Source organism: Dromiciops gliroides, chromosome 2 (genome assembly GCF_019393635.1).
Source record: "Dromiciops gliroides isolate mDroGli1 chromosome 2, mDroGli1.pri, whole genome shotgun sequence".
NCBI lineage: Eukaryota > Metazoa > Chordata > Mammalia > Microbiotheria > Microbiotheriidae > Dromiciops > Dromiciops gliroides.
Genome location: NC_057862.1, coordinates 604426165 through 604446730, shown reverse-complemented (window position 1 = coordinate 604446730; position 20566 = coordinate 604426165). Strand labels below are relative to the sequence as shown.

General features: G+C 49.4%; 1 protein-coding gene across 1 annotated transcript in view; it reads left to right on the top strand.

The window, feature by feature from the left end:
* Positions 1-12776, top strand: part of TTC7A (tetratricopeptide repeat domain 7A) — a 202081-nt gene extending 189305 nt beyond the window's left edge. The window contains exon 20 of the mRNA XM_043990192.1: positions 12241-12776. Within this exon, the coding sequence (XP_043846127.1) occupies positions 12241-12462 (222 nt within the window). The 3' untranslated portion in view covers positions 12463-12776. The remainder of the gene's footprint in view (positions 1-12240) is intronic.
* The last annotated feature ends 7790 nt before the right edge of the window (positions 12777-20566 follow it).

Genomic DNA, 20566 nt, shown 5'->3' with positions numbered 1-20566 from the left:
TTGGCTGGAGAGGGACGTGATACAAAGAGGTCAAAGTTCAATAACAGAAGGCACAGTCTTTGGTCACAAAGTGGCATGTGCTTGGTGCTCAGTGGCATGGTGGGAAGGACACAGGATCTGGAGCAGGGAGACCTGGGCCTCCTGAGTGACTGGACAGGAAGCTCCTTTGGAAAGGCAATAAATGTATTCGGTTCTTGGCACCTTGGTTTAGGAAGGATGCTGACAAAGTAGGGGGGGGCGGGGTGCAGTGAAGAAGGCCCTGGGTTGTAAGTAAGGAGCCGCCAGTGTAACCTTCCTAAGCACTCGGTAAGCTTTAATGGCCCCTTCTTCTCTAGGATAAAATCCAAACTCCCTTGTTTGGCATCTCATGTTCTTTGTGGATTTGCCAAGAGGAAAGTTCAGGCTTGATTTGGGGGACAGGGGCGTTCCATGACCATTAGAGCTGCCTAAAAGTGGAGCAGGTGGCTTCCGGAAGTAGTGCATTGGGTGTCTCCTAACAGCACGGGCGACCACTTGTTGAGTGTGTTAGTGGAGGGTTCTTTCTTTCAGGGACGGCTTGGAGGAGATGGCTGCTGGAGCCCCTCCCTGGGCTGTGATTGGTTTAGTGACCGGCTGGGCCCAGCCAGCCTTTTCCAGGCCTCCTTGTTGCTCACTTGGGGCTCTGGCCCGGCCTCTTTTCCCCATGCTGGCTGGACTTCTCTCCTGCCCCTTCTTTTCCTTAACCCTCCTCCACCTGCGGAGTGTGCAGACATTCCATGGCTTGAATTCTGTGTCTGTCCGTGTCAAGCCCCCTAAACTCAGGAGCGGTTTCATTTTTGTCTGCACAGAAGTAGACACTGAAGACGACAAGGAAGCTTCAGCCATAGCAGAGACGACTTATGGGGAAATGGGAGCTGCCTTCAAGTGCATGAAGAGCAGTCCTGTGACACAGGGATTAGACTATGTGTGCTTGGCCCCAGAGAGCAGAGCACGTGAAGCCATAGCGGGGAGTTACAAAGAGGCTAGATACAGGCTTGGAGATAAGGGAAATCTGACCAAAATGGAGAGCTGCCCCAAAGGCGTTGGGCTGCTTTTCACCAGACAGCTCCTAAGGGGGTGGCATGGCTTAGAGAGGATTCTTGTTCAGAGAAAACTAACTGGTCCCTGAGGATCCTCCCAGCTCTGAGGATCTGAGATTCTGTCACAGTGTGCTTAGAATTTAGGAGGTAGGGAGGGGTTCATGCCCATTCAGGAGCACTCAGTCAACCGCAGGAGGCCAAAATAGTTGGCTTTGAAAAGGAACAAAGGGTGAGTTTCTGGGATTTAACAAAAATTGGCCTTACTTTTTTTTTTTTAATCAACTCATAATGATTACATGAGTCAGTGTTGCAAGAGCTAGCTAACTTGAGATTTTTGTTTGAATGTGTTGAATAGGTAGATAATTGAGATCTTGAGAGGTGACCATTTTTGGGTTTTTTTTCTTTCTTTTTTTAACCCCTGTAGCTATTTGGTAATGAGGATGAGGGAAAAGGAAGAAAAATTTCCAACACTGGCAATTACATACAATTTAAGGTTCATTTGTGGTCCATTAATTTTTAATTACAATAAATCACTCCTGACTAATCATATAAACAGCAAAAAATAAAGATTGATTTTCACAGTCCCTGCCTGAGTCATAAGCCAGGAGCTGAGCCAGCTGCTGACAGGCCCCACCCATGATCTCCAGAAGTCAGGCCCTTTCATTGAACTCTCCCATGGGCAAGGCTTTCCCAGGTGTCCTGGGTCAGAGAGCAGAGTCAGTCAGGATTAACATTTTGGCTTTGGCAGAATTGTTGGTTTGCTTCTGACACCCGCCTACCTCCCCTTTCTCTGTCCTTCCTATACCCCCCCACACCCCCGGGTTTTTTCTGTGTCTAACTCCTGTGGGGTCTGGGTAGAACTCATGGTTTCAACTTAGTACAGTAGAGAATGCTGCATTTGGGAGTCAGAAGACTTGGGTTCAAATCCTGGCGCTCCCTTCCTGTGTGACTTCAGGCAAGGTGGTGGATTAGAGGATCTCTAAGGTTCCTCCTGGGGCCTCAGTGAGCCTGTAATCCCAAACCACTGGACTAGTGATGTCCAGAGGGGTGATGGCAGCTGATGTGCCTGACGGTACTGATACCCACCCGGCTGGCATTTGCACCAAAACTTAAAACCCTGAAGCAATGACTTCCTTATGGTAGAATATACAGGAGCTCTAACTGAGCTGACAGGGCCCACTTCACCTGGGAGGTGATGAAGCCAAGAGGAGGAGACCCAGTGAGTTTCCAGCTCAGTTTCTGCTCCCTCCTTCCCTGGCAGATCACATGACTGTCTTTCTCTCTCTCACACACACACACACACACACACACACACACACACACACACCCATCCCCCTCTCTAAGAGTCCATGCCAGAGAAAGAGAACTCTTGACACTCGCCCTTTTCCCATTCTCTTAGGTGTGGTGTGGCGGTAATATCTGGGAAGCCCCACAACCAAGCGGTCCCTCCCCACAGCTCTAAATGAGTCTGTGACCTTGCCTCCACCCCCAGCAGGGTTTGAAATGCCCGATAGAAAAGATGTGCCCCGGCCTCGTCTTCACTGTCTATCTACCATCCTCCCCCATCCCTGAATCGTTACATCCAACCTTACACATAGGCCATGTAGGTGGCCGCCCACATGGTAGGATTTCAGGGACAGAGACGAGGCTTTCATGCCCCCAGATAGCTCTTATCAGTCATTTACACTTTAATATAAATGAAGGCAGGTTTTGTTCAGAAGGGCTTGCCACCAGAGCAAACATAAAAGGGGGATGGGGGAACAGAACTGTGGGAGGCTGGGGAAGGCAAATGTTTCATTGGGAATCTTTCAGAAGGCCTACCCCTAGGCCTCCCTGTTCACCTCCAACCCAAAGCCCTCTGGCATCTGCCCACAGCAAATATACCCAGAGCACCCTCTCCCTTCCCCCTCCCCACACAGAGTCAGTGGACCTTGAAAACAAATAACAGACTGTAGGCCCTGCTAACAAAGCTTCTTCTCCTTTGGTTGCCTGGCTCTACTTAGCTCTCAGAGGTGCAGATTTCGTGTAAACACACACAGGTTTGGAGAGGAACTGGAAAGCTTTATTTGTATGTGTGTCCAACCCCCCCCCCTCATTTTACTGTTGAGAAAACCGAACCCTGAGAAAGGCAGGGTTGTGCAGGGAGTGACAGCCAAGATTTGAACCCAGGTTATCTGATGCCAAATCTAGCACTGGCCTCACTGCCCCATGCTTCAAAAGAGGCTTTTTTGAGGAGAATCAGGGTGGGCAAGGGACTCCACTCTGCTCCCTGCTGATGCAGCCAATGGCCCTGCTTGCCTTGTCTTAGTTGCCTCTCAGTCGGTGACCTTAACTTCTTATCTAGGTGGGCAGCAGAGGCCCTCACCCCGGGGTGCAGAGAGAGAAGGCTGGGGAAGGTCAAGCTTTAATCAGTTGGCTCTTCTTGGTCACTCTCTTCCTGCTTGCTGCTTATCTTTAATTTGGGCATGTCCTGGCTCCCCAGTGGAGTGAGAGGGGTCCTCTGCAGGTGGGGGGAGGGGATGGAGGTGGGTCATGAGCCTTCTTTGAAGTGGTAAGCTCACTCCCTCACCCTAAGAGGGCCCACCCCAGGATGTGACCTGCTCCCATGACAGGCGAGGATGACCCGAGGGGACTGTGGGCATTCTACCCAAACCAGCAGGCCCTGGAATCAGGAAGGGAGTTGGGAGAGCAGACTTTCCTTTGTTCCTCTCAGGCAGTAGTGGGAGCATCTCTCGCTGGAGCTGTCCCTGGCCCCTTCCTGGAGAGTGATTGCCACTCCCCCAAACTTCCTCTCTCAGTCCACAGGGGACCCTCAAGAGCAGGATAGGAACCAGTCTTGTGATTTCATTGATGTAGGAGACTCTACCCATAGAGAAGGGCAATCCTTGTACTGCTGGAGGTTGGCACCTTCTCCACTGCACCTTACTGTCTATTTAAGAGCCAGAGGTCTTGGGCTGAGACACCAGCTCTGCTACGTTTTATCTGTGTATCATCTTGGGCAAGTCACTCCACCTCATTGTTCCTCATCTGTCAAAGATAAAAGTTGGGCTAGATGGATTGCTAGGGTCCCCTGGAATAGGACCAAGGATCAGCCCTTTCCTGTACTGACGCCTTGACTTAACTAATTCCTAAAGGAAAAGCTGACCCTGTGATGGAAGGCTGTGGAAGGGACAGGCTGTGGGCCCCAACCAGGAAGTAACTCTGAAGCCTTCAGACAGGACTGTGGCGTTTGCAGATGTGTGTCCTGAGGGATGTTATCAACCAGTCACTAATATTAACTAATAGGTCCTGTGGTGGTGAGAGGGAGAGGGGGACATTGGAGCCGCTCCAGTGAAATAAGCTCTAGCCCCCAGCCAAAGGCCGTGCATGATGAGAGAGGTCCCCATGACAGGAAAGAGATGAGCCTGGCTCCTTTCCTGGCTTGGTTGCCAAGTTTTCTTTGATAGGGAACAAGCATTTATGTGGGCAGCTAGGGGGCAAAGTGGAGAGAGTGTCAGGCCTGGAGTCAGGAAGAACCATCTTCCTGTATTCAAATCTGTATGACCCTGGGCCAGTCACTTCACCCTGTTTGCCTCAGTTTCTTCATCTGTAAATTGAGCTGAAAAAGGAAATGGCCAACGACTCCAGTATCTTTGTCAAGGAAACCCCAAACAGGGTCATGAAGAGTGAGAGGTGACTAAAAAACAACTGAACAAGAAGAAGTCTATATGCCAGGCCCTGTGATAAAAGCTTTTGACAAATATTATCTTATTTGATTCCCCACAACAACTCTGTGAAGTAAGTGCGATTATTATGCCCATGTTCCATTGAGAAAACAGAGGCAAACACAGGTTCAGTGACGTGCCCAGGGTCACAACAGCTAGTAAGTGTCAGAGGTCAGATTTAAACTCAACTCTTCCTGACTCTGGGCCCAGGCCTCTCTCTCTCTATCGGGTGCATGGTGGTGAGCTGCCTCTAAGACAGCCTTTGTCATCAGAGAGACCCAGGGACTGATAACCAGGAGCCTCTGGTCAGCTATGGCCTTCAGCAAGAGACTAGATCAGATGTGTTAGTAAAGGGTGCTCTGGGAAGTACTCTGACCCAGCCTTCACCCTGGCAGGGGCCTGATGAGAGCAGGAATTTCCAAGAAGGATCCCAGAGAGCCCCTTCCTTCAAAGAGCTCAGGTTAGTGGTGGTGAGAGCAGAGTGAGACCACTCTGTCCCGTTATTATGTGCTGGACTGAGTGAAGTGATAGGTGAGTGTGGGCGGTGGTGCTGGAGCCAGACCCTATAGGACATAGACAGGCAGAAAGTCTCCTCCATGGGGTCCGGGATGCCCTAGCTATTTTCCCACCAGGACCCTCCTATGTAGCTAAGTTGGCCCAAGCCTCTCCCCACTCCCTCCTCAGTCCCAAGGCAGGAGGCTTTTGACCAGCCCCTGGCCTCCTGCAGATCCCATTTTCCAGCTTGGAGAGGGTGTTACGGAATCTCAGGAATGTGCCTTGAGCTCAGAAGACAAAATTCCCAAAATAACTTTTATAAATAACCAGTGGGGTAGGAGACACAAGGAAGGCAGCAACTCCCAGCCGGTGTGGATGGGCCTCTCTCCCAGCAGCAGAACTGTGGAGGGGGTGAATTCAGCCACCCACCCACCCCACCCCGGACCTAGGACGCCTGTACTCCCCCCATCAGGCCCATTTAAGGGAGGAGAAAGCATCTAATTAGCTCACACCCAAAGGATAGCTATTAGATATGTTGCTGTTCCCCCCATTCAGGGTGCATTTGCATTTTTAAAACCGGGCCAGGAAAGTCCAAAGCTTAACCCAAAGGAGTAGACCTGAAATTGGCAAAGTGTGTGGCAGACAGGTTGGGAGGGGTCTGGGGTCAGGGCATTAAACTAGAGCCCCTTTAGAAAGAGATACCACAGAAGCAATAGCCGCCACCTCTGCCTTTGGCCAAGGCTTGGGCCTGCCTTCCCATTCCCTAGTTCCCAGGAGGAAGGTCCCAGTTCTGTGGATGCAGTAGCCCTTGACACCCCAACAGCTGCCTTAGTAATGGCAGGAGCCTTCCTCTCCTGCCAAATACATCACAGAAGCAGTGGGCACTGGCCTTGAGGTCCAGCCTTAATGACCAGGAAGTCCTGGCAATAAGCATTTAGTAAGTGCCTACTTCATCTGGTACCTGGCTGGAGACTGGACAATCAAAACTCAAAAGAAAGGCTGCCCTACCCTCAAGGAATCTGTGTGCTACTGAGACAGCATGACGTGTCCAAACATGTATCAGGAAGGAGGGCTCTCGCAGCCGGCAGAGTCAGGGGAGGCTGCTTATGGAAGGCCGCATGAGGTGGTGTGTTTCAGACATGGGGGAGTCAGGAGACAGATAGGACATGATGGAGTGTTGTGTGTGTAAGGAAGAGCCAGGAAGCCAGCTGGACTGGATCACAGAATGTTCCCCCATCCCCTCCTTTTATTTTTGCTCTGGTAGAAAGCCCTCCTGAACAAAACCTGCCTTCATTTATATTAAAGTGTAAATGACTGATGAGAGGTATTTGGGGGCATGAAAGCCTCATCAGGGGAGACACCGAGTTGTGAAGGGTTTTAATAGCCAACAAGAGGACTTGAGAGTTGATGCTGAAGACAAAAAAATAGCCCTACTAAGTAGGGAAATGACTTGGTTAGCCTCATGCTTGAGGATGGATGGGAGAGGAGAGACGTTTGAGGCAGGGAATACAAGGAGGCTTTCGCAGTAATCTAGACAAGATGATAAGGCTTGTACTAAGGTGCTGGTTCTGTCAGCGTAAAGAAGGAATCAGATGCAAAGAGGAGACGTAGAGATAGAAACAACAAGATTTATCAACTAATGAGTTGGTGGTGACCCCGAAGTTGCTCGCTTGGGTGACTGCAAGGACGATAGGGACCTCCAGATGTTCAGAAGAGGGTTGGTTTGGGGAGGGACAATACATTTGGGAGACAATCCAGTTTGAAATACTCACTTGACAGTTGGAACTGTGCACCCGGAACTCCAGAGAGAAGGGGGGTGGATGTGTCTATATCTGGGGGTCCTCTTCATAGAGAGGATAACTCTGGAAGCTGATGAGATGCCCCACTGAGATTTAAGAGAGAAGAAGAGAGGGGCCAGGACAGAACCACAGGGAAACAGCCACCATTATGCTGATAAGAGTGATGAGCTCATCAAAGAAACTGAGGAAGGGTGGTGAGGCAGGGAGGAAGGAGGGTTAGGAGAAAGAGAGAGGGAGAGACAGACACAGAGAGACACAGAGAGAGAGCATGAGAGAGGGAAGGGACAGAATCCATTTCAGGCCCTTCATTGAACTGTTTTCCCCTGCCCAACCTGAGCTGGGCCCTCTGAAGGAAGAATATGTAGGACAACGTGCATGACCAAAAAAATTATTAAAAACAAAATGTTTGTTCGCCACTCTAAGTGCTATAGTTGATGAGGAAGGAAAGAAAAAACTTTGCCGAGTGAGGGAAGGCCCAGCAGTCAAGGGAGTCTTGGAGTGGGGAGGAGGTGAGTGCAGAGTAGACACCCATGAGGATAGGGAGGAATGGGGACAAAGACAATACTTCTTCATGTACCACCTGCCCCTTGTGTCCCCCGCCTCCCTGTCTCTCCTCATTCTCTTGCTTCCACATCCCTTGATATGTCGACCCTTCTAGTACAAGAATAGGAGGACAGATAGAACAACCACCTTGGGTGATTGAGTAGTGCTTGGTCCTTTTCCCTGCACAATAACACACACACACACACACACACACATACACACACACACACACACACACACAGTTCAATCAGAGGACTTGCCCAAGGTCATATAGCTAGCCACTAAACAGCACAATCAAAATGGTTCTGATGTGTTCAAGTACAATGTTCCTTCCACTAAATCACCATGTAGACTATGTGCATACGTTGCAGTAGAGAGGAGGTCCAGCCTTCCACCCTCACCTGTACAGAGGAGGTAGGAGGAAGCGGGCTCAGAGGAGTGTCAGCCTGGCCAGCACAATTCATGTCTGTGCCGGCCTGAATTGGATTGATTGATTCCCATTAAACATTCTTCTCTTCAGCCAAAGACTGTCCCTCTGATCCACCCCGAGCCCATCCTGGATTCCAGCCGAGATTGGGGTAGGCAAGAGAGCGGACGAGGAAAGGACTACAGAGAAGGTGTCAGCCCGTATGGGGGAGGGGGAGGAGAATGCAAAGAAACTGGTGTCTTCCCAGCAGCCCGGCCCGTCTGTCAGGTGGCAATGTTTCTGAGGTTGCTCCAAAAACACTAACCTCAGCTGGTGGCAGGAGCAGGTGGCTCCAGATCCAGTTACAAGCCCTCTATTCCCTTGGGGCCCCCAGCCTGACCCCAACAGCAGTATCTCCTTACAGCTGTGAGGTCACTGTCTTAGGGGGAGCAGGCAGTGGGGATGACCTAATCAAACCCTAGCCCCCTGGAGAAGGTTGAGTGAGTGAACCCTTGCTCAGCAAAGATTTGCTGAATTCTTGACCCAGGGAAACTCACTTGATCACCACGTCACCTGAGACGTCAGTGGGTCATGGACACTTGAAGATGGGACCTTGAGAAGGGATGTTAATGAGCATTTCTTATCTCAGCCTTCCAGTCACCATGTACATGAACCCTTGAGGGGACTGCTGGCCCTGGACATTCTGAGCCCAACTCAGGGCACAGCATTCAGTGGTGTCATAACCCTTAGGCCTCTTTCCAGTTTGTTCAGTCAGAATGGGCCTAGCCATCGGGGACCGACAGGAGGATTTAAAAATGTACCCTCAGGAGCCTTTCTCAGGACTGCCAAGAGCTCCATCCTTCACCCTCTGCTAATTGGCTGTGTTCATAAGATCTTGGAAGGCTTTATGAAATTATGCTTGTGTATCTCCCTGACAGGTCTCCATAGCAACAGAGGAGCCAAACTCCAGCTTTGGGAAATGGGGAGGGAAGAAGGGGGTGAAATGTTCCAGCTAAAAATGTACATTGCCCATCAGTGGGCGGCCACCAGAAGAGTTTTCTCTCTGGGCGAATTGAAGGCAGCTTCCTTCCAGTGACTTGCGTGCATGCGTGGATGGCACGCGTAGAACATTTGCAGATGATACAAAGCTAGGAGGGATTGCTAAGACATTAGATGACAGTGTCAGGCTCCAGAAGGATTTTGAGAAGCTAGAGTCTTCGTTCAAACCTGGAGAGAGGAAATAGAGCAGGGACAAGTGTGAAGTCTTAAATGTGGGTTCAAAAAACTACCCTCCCATCTGAGAGATGGGGACTAGCGGGGGTGGGGGGAGAGGAGCAGAGCTTCCGTGAAGCCCGTGCAATTAACCAGCTTAGGCAGCATTGACAGACATTGTGTGTGTGCGGGGCTGGTTAGACAGTATTCTCCATAGGCTCTGCCCTAGTTGGAACCTATCGCAGCCCTCTGCTTAGAGACACTATCGCTAGATAGGAGGGTCTAGAGGGGTATGGGTAACAGGGGGAAGGGGGGGGGGAAGACTGGCTGAGGGAACAGAAAATGTTTCATGGCATGAGAGGTAGTGTCAGTGTGGGGTGGTGGAGACTGGGGTGACCTTGGGATCAGGAAAATCGGGGTCAAGTCCTGCCCCGGATACAGACTGACTCTATGACCTTGACCTTGGCAAGCTCATTGATCCTCGGTTTCCTCCTGCAAAATGGAGATTTGTAGTTCCTGTCTTACAAGGTCGTTATGGGGATCTAGTGGGATGGTGCATTTCTACATGGACAGACCTATAATGTCGGCGATGGTGATGATGAAAGGTCTTCAGGCATTTGAACGGTTGTCATGTTCTTCTTGTCCCCAGAAGAGGCAGAACGAGGAACAGGGGTGGAAGTGACCCACATGGGCTCGGCATAAGGAACCTTTGTATAAAGATTAGAGCTATAAGGGGCAGCTAGGTGGCGCAGTGGTTAGATCACTGGCCCTGGAATCAGGAGGACCTGAGTTCAGATCCAGGGTTGTGTGACCCTGGGCAAGTCACTTAACCCCAATTGCCTCACCAAAAAAAAAAAAAGATTAGAGCTATACAAGAGAGGAATGAGCTGGCCCAGGATGTGATGGAAGTATTAAGTCCTTTGCGGTGCATGAGTCACAGGTCTTCCTGTGCCAGGGACACACAACTGAACTGAACCTACAGATGATGAAGTCAGGGCTTCTTGGCCTTTGTATGTCTCGAACCCCTTTGGCAAGAGTCTGCTGAAGCCTTCTCAGAATCACATTTTTAAAGGCATCAAAGATGTAGAATTACAAAGGAACCAGTTGGTTATCAGAATATTTTCTAAAACAAAACCAGTTCCCTGTTCCCAGTTAGTTAGACTTTTTACACCAGAATTTCATGCACTATAGAATTCGATTCAGTAAATATTTATCTGGCACCTACTATGTGCAAGACACTGCTAAGCACTGGTCATGAAAGGGAGAGAGTCAATAAGCATGAAGTACCTACTGTGTGGCAGGCGAGATGCCAACTGAAGGAGCCTTCTCTGTAAAGAGAGATGAGGAGTACACATATAATTATATACAGAGAATAAAAACTAATAAATACCAAGTTGTTCATTACAAAGTAGTTTGGGAAGGAGAGCACCAGCAGCTCCCGGAGAAAGTGGTGCCTGAGCCGCTGCATCTTGAAGCAAGAGGGAGGTTGCATGAGGCAGAAGGGAGGAGAAAGTGGATTCCAGGCAAGGAGAAGACAGCAGGGGAGAAGGCCTGGAGACGGGAGCATCCTGAGTGAGAAACAGACTGTGGGAGGAGGACAAACATCTTGAGAGTCGGGGCCTTGCATGCAAACAGGAGTGGCGTGAGTAGGGAAGCAGCAGGGTCAGAGCTTCAGTTCAGGAAAATGGTTTTGGCAGCCCTGTGGAGGATGAAGTGAAGTGGGGAAGGAGAGCTGGCAAGGGAAACCAGTCCAGAGGCCCCTTCAGGAGTCATTTGGTCAGAGGTGATGAGGGCCTGAGCTAGCGTAGCTGTGGGGATTGAATGGAGAGAAGGGGGCAGAGGCCAGGGTAGATAGGACAGGAGAACACCAAGATCACAGACCTCAGATTCAGGAAAGCGGTGGTGCTGCCTTTGGCAGAAATGGGAAAGACAGGTTTGATCGGGTTTAAGGAGAAGATACAATATGGATTGTTATTTTGGACATGTTGAATTTGCGAGATCTCCAAGACACCGAGTTGTTCCCTTAGAATGTGAGCTCCTGAGGCACTTTGGATCCCAGCACCCATCACGTGCTTGTTGACCGACTGACTGGCTGGTGATGTGAGATCCCAGCTCAGGGAAGAGTTTTGAGAGTCATCAGTACAACTCATGGAAGCTGATGAGGTCAGCAGGAGAGAAAAGTAGGGAGCCTAGGACAGAGGCTGGGAGAGAGTGCACGTGTGCACGTGCACACACACATACACAGCAGTGGCACTCATGAGGAGTGGTTAGTCAGAGAGTGTTGTCACAAAAGCCAGAGAGGAGAGAGAGGATCATTCATGTAGCCTACAGGTCAAGGACTGAAAAAGACCATCAGCTTTGGCAAGAACAAGACTTTCCCTGTCCTCAAGAAGCTTACATTCTTTGAGCAAGTGGCTGGGGGGGAGGTTCAAAGGAGGCTCTAACGTATGTGCTCATCAGTATTGTAATACATCTTGGGAGCTTGATGAGGGAAGGGACACTAACGACTGGGGAGATGACTAATATTTGCTAATATTGGTATAGAGCTTTAGAATTGGAGACGTTATCTTGTTTGATTCTGCCAACATCCTTGTGGGGTAGGTGTGGGAAGGGACAAGATGAGGAAACTGAGGCTGACGGTGCTTCAGTGACCTGCCAGGCTTCCCTGGGTCCTAAGTGTCCAAGGTAGGACTTGGGTCGTCTGGTGCTCTGCCCAGCGTACCGCCTCACTGAGTGTCACAGAGATGTGGCCTAGTTGAGGACTTTGAAAAGTGGAGCTACTGGAAGAATATATTCCAGGTGTGAGAGAGGACAGGTGATTCAGAGACAAGGAGGTGGGCTCCACAAGTAACTTGTGCTCACGTTGGCTGGAATGGAGGTTGTGTGCTGAGCCAGCAGTAGGGCCCTACTGTGAGGCCAGGGAGCTCTTGCTCCCTGGGGAGGAAGTCCTTGGGTCCCTAGATGCCTCTGCCCCTGCAACGGGCCCACGTGCCATATCACGGTGCTTTGTGTTTGCTTTGCAGGGTCTCATGCTCAGCAGACTGGGTCGGCAGGACCTGGCCCAGAAGGTGCTGAGAGATGCCATCCAGATCCAGAGCACCAGTCATGAGGCCTGGAAGAGCCTGGGCGAAGTCCTGCAGGCCCAGGGCAATAATGAAGCTGCCGTGGAGTGCTTCCTCACCGCCCTGGACTTGGAGGCCAGCAGTCCCGTGGTGCCCTTCACCGTCATCCCTCGGGAGCTCTGACTCCACCCAAGCACCCAGGGGCTCCAGGCTAATATAGCTGTGCCAGAGCCAGGGCGCTGACGGGCAGGGAGCACATAGCCTTAGAGAACATTACTCGCCCTGTCTCCCCATGTCTGCTGGATACTGCTCACTGAGAGCTAAGCTGGGAATATTGGCATCCAAAGCAAATTCCTTGCACCTTTGGACTCTGAGGGAAAAGATTCAAGTTAGTCTTACATTTGGAGGAGAGAAGGGCCGAAGCCATCGTGTCTATACATTTGGAGAAGAGGGGAAAAAGGTGTCTGTACTCAATGTGTGTGTGCACACATGTGTGCTCTAGGGCGTGTGTGTGCTGGGAGTGTTTGTGTGTTCTGTGTGTGTGTGTGTGTGTGTGTGTGTGTGTGTGTGTGTGTGTGTGTGTGTGTGTGTGTGTATCTGGGTATAAAAAGTCCCCATCCCTCTCCTGCCCCCAGGAATCCATCCCAAGCAGTCACGGTACGTTGATTTCCAGCGCAGTAGCAAAAGCATTTTTTTAGTTCCAAAGCTTAGCTTTCTTCCTTTTCTAAAGTGGGAGAAGACCAAAGATATATATCCCAGAAGACCTGTGAGGTTGTAAGGGAAAATGACTTTTTTCCTCTGTTTTTCCTGCCTTTGAGAGCCTGGTGCTGGAGATCTCTACCATGGCTCCTGATGCTGCTGAAGGGTCTGGCTCCATCAGAGCATAAGAGATGCTAGTATTCTTCCTCCTTGGCCCCTCATGTGCCCCAGCCTGCTCCGGTAGGAGTCAGGAGTGGGAAGAGAAGCTGTTAGCAGGAGGAGTATTCGGACCTTTCAGACCACACAGGCTTGTGTAGCTTGGATTGTCTTCGAGTCAGTGAGCATCAGAAGTATTCTCTTTTCTAAATGCTGGGTTTGAGTTATTTTGTACTGTTTTCCCCATGTTTATCTTGGGGTCCAAGAGGTGTTTACACACTCCTTCTGCCACGGGTGGGGCCAAGGGATGATTTTTTCTCCCTTATACTCTGTAGTGAAACTAGGATCTCGGGTCTTTTCCAGGTCCAGGTCCAGGTCCCTGCTGTCTTGCCTCTAAAATGAGTCTGTGCCCTTCAGTGGTTAGAAAATAGGCAGAGAATGAGAAATTGGAGCTCTTGAGGACTCCAGACTACTTGGGAGACTTCCTCCTGTCCCGTTAAGATTACAGTAGATGAAGTAAACAGTGTTCCATTGTTCCTCTCTCCCATTCCCAAGAGATGTTCTTGGCCTGGATCTCCAGCTGCACAATCGTATTTTGGATACTTGGTCTCCTTAATATTCAGTATCATATATGCACTTACCCCAAGGGCCCTACCAGAAATCCCATTTGTCACATCCCCTAGTGCTCAGATGGGACAGATTCTTCCTAGAAGCCCTCCTCAGTCTGAATTGGCTCCCTTGACCTTCTCTTCCTGGCCCCCCCACCCTCCAATCAGGGTGGTTGGACCCACAGAGAGAGGCTGAGCCCAGTGCAGAGATCGCACAACAGAGCCAGGCCTTTATCCAAGCTAAGGACTATCTGTATCCCTGGGCGGGTGGGGAAGTGTGGCACACAAGGTTGGGGACCACTCTACACCATGAGAAGGGGTGAGCAGCACCGTTTGAGATGATACCTTCCCCCATATCTCCCCCCCCACTGTGGTCTGGCTCTGAGCACCACCTCACCCTCGGCCCAATCCTGGGCCTACCCATTTTCCGGGGGCACTTCCTTTGGCTGAAGACCCTTTCAAGCTGCCTGAGCCCCATCCTGTAGGGCCAGGCATTGTCCATATGGTGTGAATTAACCCAACAGCATGCCCTGGCCATGGCCAGTGTTGGTGTTGATAGAACTTTTCCAGGGTGCCATCCCCACCCCCCACACACAGGACAGTGAGGGGAGGGGGCTGGCTGATCCGTGTCCCCAGACTTGAGCATTGCAAGCTCTCTCTGGGGGAGCAGTGCCTTAATGTATATAGAGGATTCCCTTATTTATCAGAAGTCCGGTGCTGAGGGGATTTGGGAGGTGAGTGGGGAGACATTACTGGGTGTTTGCCCAGCCAGCTAAGCCAGCCTGGGGCAGGAAGGGACAGCCGAGACCTGCTTCTATCCCAGCCAAGTCTTGAGCCAGGCACTGCTAGCTAATTCCCCAAACTACATCGTCTACGGGCTACCTCCAGCCCAAGGCTCTCCTCACCTTGAACCTCACTGTTAACTGTAGGCCGCAAGTGCACGCACACACGCACACCCACCTCAGCAGCCAGCCACACCCAAGAGAGGAGAATTTCATAGTTCAATTCCTATAAGCACTAGGAGGGGAGGGAGAGGGAACTTTTTTAAAATCTTAGGGACAATTTCTTTCCTTTTTAATGGAAAACAAAGAGCCTTGTTTCAGCCCAGCTTCTTCCCCTGCCCTCCTCACCCCCAGTCCCCTCCCAAAGCAACAGACACATCCTTGTTATAGGATGAGCTCCTGGGGGGGAGGGGGGAGAGGTACAGGTGATCACTGAGCAATAAACCCTGTCTTTCCCAGGAAATGTTGGGACACTTGTCATAGGGGGAAAAGTCATGAATCTTCTAGCCTTTCCTGTAGGGACCCCCAAGCCTGTCCAGAGGTGAGAGAGACACAGAGATCCCTGGGGGCAGGCCATTATTTTGACTTTCAGGTTGGCCTTGGTTAAAAGCTCCCCATCACTCTCTTCCCTATATACAGACATGCATATGTACATGTATACATATATATGTGTATATATATATATATGAGATAGAGATCTATTTTTGTTCTTGGAATTCTATTGTTTTAAAAAAAAAAAAGGAAAAAATGTACTACTGATTTACCTCGGGTTTTCCAAAGAGATGCTGATAATTGTATGATGGTATTAAATAGAAAAGCACCAAAATCGTGTTTTGTGTTTTCATTGGACAGGCCCCTAATGAGGCAGGTGGAGGTGTCCTTTGCCAAGTCACTTACAGGCTTTCACAAAATAAATAAACCCCTTGGAGAGTGGGAGAGGTTCTGTTTGGATGAAGCCAGCAGCTGCTTTCAGTAAAGTCTTCTCTGAGTGTGGACAGAGCCCGCCCTATAATGGGCACAGTCTATCTTGTTGGGGCCCCAACTCTCCAACATGGAACGTGATAAAACAACATGACATTGTAACATGAAACTGAGTGAGGACAGGAAGAGTCCAAAGAAGGAGGGGCTGGGGAGGCTCGGGGAGACTACAGAGGAGGTGATGACCTGAGCTGGACTCTGAGTCGGGGAGGGGAGGGCACAGGGTCTGGGCAGTGAGACTCCATGTGGGGGATGGCGGTAGTGAGCATGGTTTGTCACGCTGGAGGTGACAGCAGCCCGGCTGAGATAATGAGACCTGGTTAACCTACAGAGTGACTCTTTGGGTCCCTGAAAACGAGTCTGTGGACATTTGTTTTGCCTACATTTAGAAACAGTTCAATTGTACCCGGGTTCAGGCATTGTCTCCAGAATGGGTAAAGGGCATTAAAGAAACAAAACTGAGAATCATGGGGCCCAGGAGAAGAAGCAGGTCAGGTCTGATGAGATTGGCCTCTGGCGGTCACTGTGGTTTGGGCATGCAGCCTTGCCAGCAGTAACTTTTCACTGAGGGACTGAGGAGATAAATTCTTTCATTAATAACAACCATTATGGGGCAGCTAGGTGGCGCAGTGGATAGAGCACCAGCCCTGGAGTCAGGAGTACCTGAGTTCAAATCCGGCCTCAGACACTTAACACTTACTAGCTGTGTGACCCTGGGCAAGTCACTTAACCCCAATTGCCTATCTAAAAAAAAATAAAAATAACAACCATTATGATTTCATTTATAGTTATATTTGTGTTGCTATGTTGTATGTTATAATATATTGGCGAAATTATTAACACATTGAAATTTGCATTTCACAAAATGTTTGATATCCATTACCTCATTTTACCCTCATGCCTACACCATAAAGTATGTAGCGTGTGTGCGTATGTGTGTATCCCCATTTCACAGATTAAGAAATTGAGGCTCAGAGAGGTCACGCAATGAATAGGGAAAAGGGCTCAGGCCTAGGTTTTTAGACTCAGTCCCATGTTCTTTCCACTGCCTCACAGCTTCATGCCACCATCTTGCCCCCTGCTCCCCCATGAAGTCCCCCCACAGTGACTTTGTTCTTTGTTCATCTCTTGTAATGAAGAGCCCCATCTGTGCCTTCCATGTCTTCCTTTTGGCTTGAAATCTCTATGCTAATAGGCAACATGGTATATAGTATAAGACAGCTAGGTGGTGCAGTAGATAGAGTGCCTAGCCTGAAATCAGGAAAACTCATCTTCCTGAGTTCAAATCCAGCTTCAGACTCTAGCTGTGTGACCCTGGGTAAGTCACCTAACCCCATTGGCCTCAGTTTCCTCAACTATGAAATGAGCAGGAGAAGGAAATGGTAAACCAGTATCTTTGCCAAGAAACCCCCAAATGGGGTCACGCAAATTCCCAGCTTCCAGTCCCCCTTCTATGGGCCATGTTACTGTGAGCAAGTCATCCTCCACTCCGCACCTCAGTTTCCTCATCCATAAAAGGCATAGGGCATCACCTTCACAACCCAACAACAAAGCATAGGAGAGTTGGGGGGCATGGGAGGGGAGAACACCAAGATGGAGCCAGTCAGTCCTTCTGAGGAGAACAAGATCTGGCTTGGGAGAGATGAAAAGATCTGCCTCCTGGCTTCCCTAGCTTTCTGCGGTTCTCTTTGCAAGAATCCTTTCCTGGCACACCTTAATCTTAGTGCCATCTCTCTGTTAATTATCTCCAATTTCTCTGGTACATTTTTTTTTTGTGCACCATTGTTTGCATGTCTACCCCATTAGGTCCTTCAGAGCAGGGTGTGTCTTTTGCCTTTTTTTGTATCCCCAGTATTTAAGAAGTGCCTGGCACATAGCAGATATTTAATAAGTGTTTGAGACTGCAAGGTGGCTCAGTGGATAGAGTCCTAGGCCTGGAGTCAGGAAGACCTGATCCAAATCCAGCCTCAGACATTTACTAGATGTGTCACCCTAGGCAAGTCACTTAACCTCTGCTTTAATCTACTGGAGAAGGAAATGGCAAACCACCCTAGTATCTGCCAAGAAAACCCCATGGACCATAATGAAGAATCAGACATGAATGAACAACAGATAAATGCTTATTGAATGATTACTTGAATATAGGATAGAGAGAAGCCCTAGCATTTTACCTGGGCTGAACTTGTGGGGAATCCCAGGGATGGTTGTCATTGGCAGACCCTGGGACAAACCCACCTGAAGAGTGACCTTCCTTGATTCAGCCCTGTTGCAATTTCTCTGAAAAAGACCTGGGAGGTTGGGTGATCTTAAAACTTAAATCAATACTGGTAGAGCAGCCAAAAAGCTGACAGGACCTTAGACCGCATTAAGCTTCCAAAAGAGCAAGTTAATAGGGCCCCTTATATCCTGCCCCAGTCAGACTACATTTGAAGTTTTGTGTTTAATTCTGAGAACCATAGTTTAGGAAGGACACTGGAATCCGGAAGAGGACAGCCAAGATGGCAAAAAGCCCTGAGTCTATGACATATGAAGACCAATTGAAGCAACAGGGGATGTTTAGTGTGAAGAAAAGGAAGAGTGCCAAGAGTCGGGTATTTGAAGAGCAATAATCTGGAAGAGCAATCAAGACTTGTATTGTTCAGCTAGTAGAGAACCAAGAGCTAGGAGAAGTTTCAAAGACATTAATTTAGGCTTGAATTCAGGAAAACAATCTAGGGCTGTCCAAAAATGGCATGGGCTGCCTGAGGGGATAATAGGTTTCCCCTCACTGGAAGTTTTCTAACATATCCCTTCCCAAACTCACTGATTCTAGGATTCTCTGTAGTTCAACTGAGCTCAGATGCAACAAAACTAAAGTTTTCACCTCACTTCCTCTCTCCCTACTGTTTTCTATTCCCATTCACCCCAACCAATGGTCACAACTGTGTTTAAGGGCCAGCGACTCATGACACTGTGCTTCCCCTTCCTTGTATACACCATCTCCCCCTCACCCCCACCCCAAAGATCATCATGTCTTGTCTGCCCTCCCCATAGTAGTAGGCTTCCACCAGTCGCAGACAACCATGGATCAGCCCCTTGAAGAGCCACAGGCCACAGCGTGGCTGTGCAGTCCAATATGGGAGCCCCAGCTCCTGCCGCAATGAGGACATTGGAAAACTTCGCTCTCTGTTGCCCTTCAGTTCCTGCGTCTCATTTGTTTTTCTTCCTCCTGTCATGGGGTGCAGAGCACCCCAGAAGTTCTCTGAGGCACATCAAGGAACCTTCTCCTTGAGAGACTAAACCAGAGGACAGATAACGCCTAGAGAGATAAACTGAACCAAATCGGACTGAGCTATCTTGGGATTCCTACCCTTCATTCTGGTCTCCCTTACCCTGGGGAGATAAATTTGGGTGTGGCTGCGGCCTTTGTGTTCTGAAGAGGGATCCGTAGCCACCCCTCACCCAATTCCTCTAGTCACTACCAGTGGGGGATGGTCCTCCACTCCTCACCCAATTCCCCCAGCTACCACCAGTGGGGGATGGTCCTCCCTCATTAAAGGAACTTTTCACAGGCAGATGGTCCACCCCCATCAGTCCTCTATAAAAGTACCTGCCATTCTCCTGTTCGAGATTTGGTACCTCTGAGCCATGTGCTTTGTGCCTGTCTCCCCATGAAAAGTCCAAGGATTTCTTTCATGGTTTCCCTTCCCTTGCTCCTAAATAAACTATCACCTTATTCTAACTACTTTTTGTGTGCAAGAGGGTGTAATTCTTTAAAGAGGAATTCCCAAGAACCCCAACCCCTGATCCAACCCGTACCCCATTTCCCCCCATATCACTCCCGAGCTTGAAGGCCCATCTCAGCTGCGCGTAAGCTGCTCCTGAGTACTGAACTCCATCGGGCGCAATCCTTGGCCATCTCCTCCCAGCTGCCAATGTTGCCCAAGAAACTAGGATGGCAGCTTACCCACAGGACACATTAATTTAGAGTTAGAACTTAGAAACCACCTGGTTCAACATCCTCATTTTATATTGGTAGCAGGTAGCAGCTGATCATAGATTGGCCTCAGAAGGCTTGGCTTCAAATCCTACTTCTTACTCTTATTGATTTCATATAGGACTTCAAGCAGGTCGCAACAGGCAATTTGTTCTCTTAGGATTAAGTTGATGGAGTTGGTGGAAAGCTGCATGTTTGGGAAAACATCTTTACTGAGATCTCCCTCCACTAATGGTATCATGGGTACTATAATTTTTTTTTTTGAAAGGCAAGTAGTGGGGGCAGCTAGGTGGCTCAGTGGATAAAGCACTGGCCCTGGATTCAGGAGGACCTGAGTTCAAATCCCTCCTCAGACACCTGACACTAGCTGTGTGACCCTGGGCAAGTCACTTAACCCTCATTGCCCCACCGGAAAAAAAAAAAAAAAAAGGCAAGTAGCAGGGCCCAGATTGACACAGTCTTTTGACTTCAAATTCCATAGGCCATGCTCTTTCTGCTCTACTACCCTGCCCCTCAGGCATTCAATAAATACTTATTGAGTGAAAGGATCATTTCCAAACCTAAACTAAAAAAGGGCTTAGCCTCCCCCACTCCCACTGACGTTCAATCACCTGTCCTAGGTCCAGATTCGGGTTTTTGTCCCACCCCTAACCCTTGAGTTCTCTGCTAAAGGAACCATTCCAGCTTAAATGTTTTATCTGCAGACAAAATCAGAGTGGAATTCTTGACTCTTTACCTCTCTCTCCACACCCCACCCCCATCCAAAGTCCTTATTATCACACTGCTAGGCTGGCCAGCTGGGCACTGGGATGAGGTCACCACTCAAATATGTTAGGACTCCTGCTCATTCATTTGAGTAGGATAAGCCGACTTCCAGCACCCATCCCAGAGCACAATGCAGAGTGTTAAGCATTCTTTTCCATAGACATGGATTGTGCAGCCATCAGTGGGGTCTGAGTTGGGGGCATGGGGGGAATCAAGCAGGCCCTTCCTTCAGATATTTACTCCTTGGACCTAATCTCATTCATTCATTCATTCATTCATTCATTCATTCATTCTTTCTCTCTCTCTCTCTTTCTCTCTGTCTC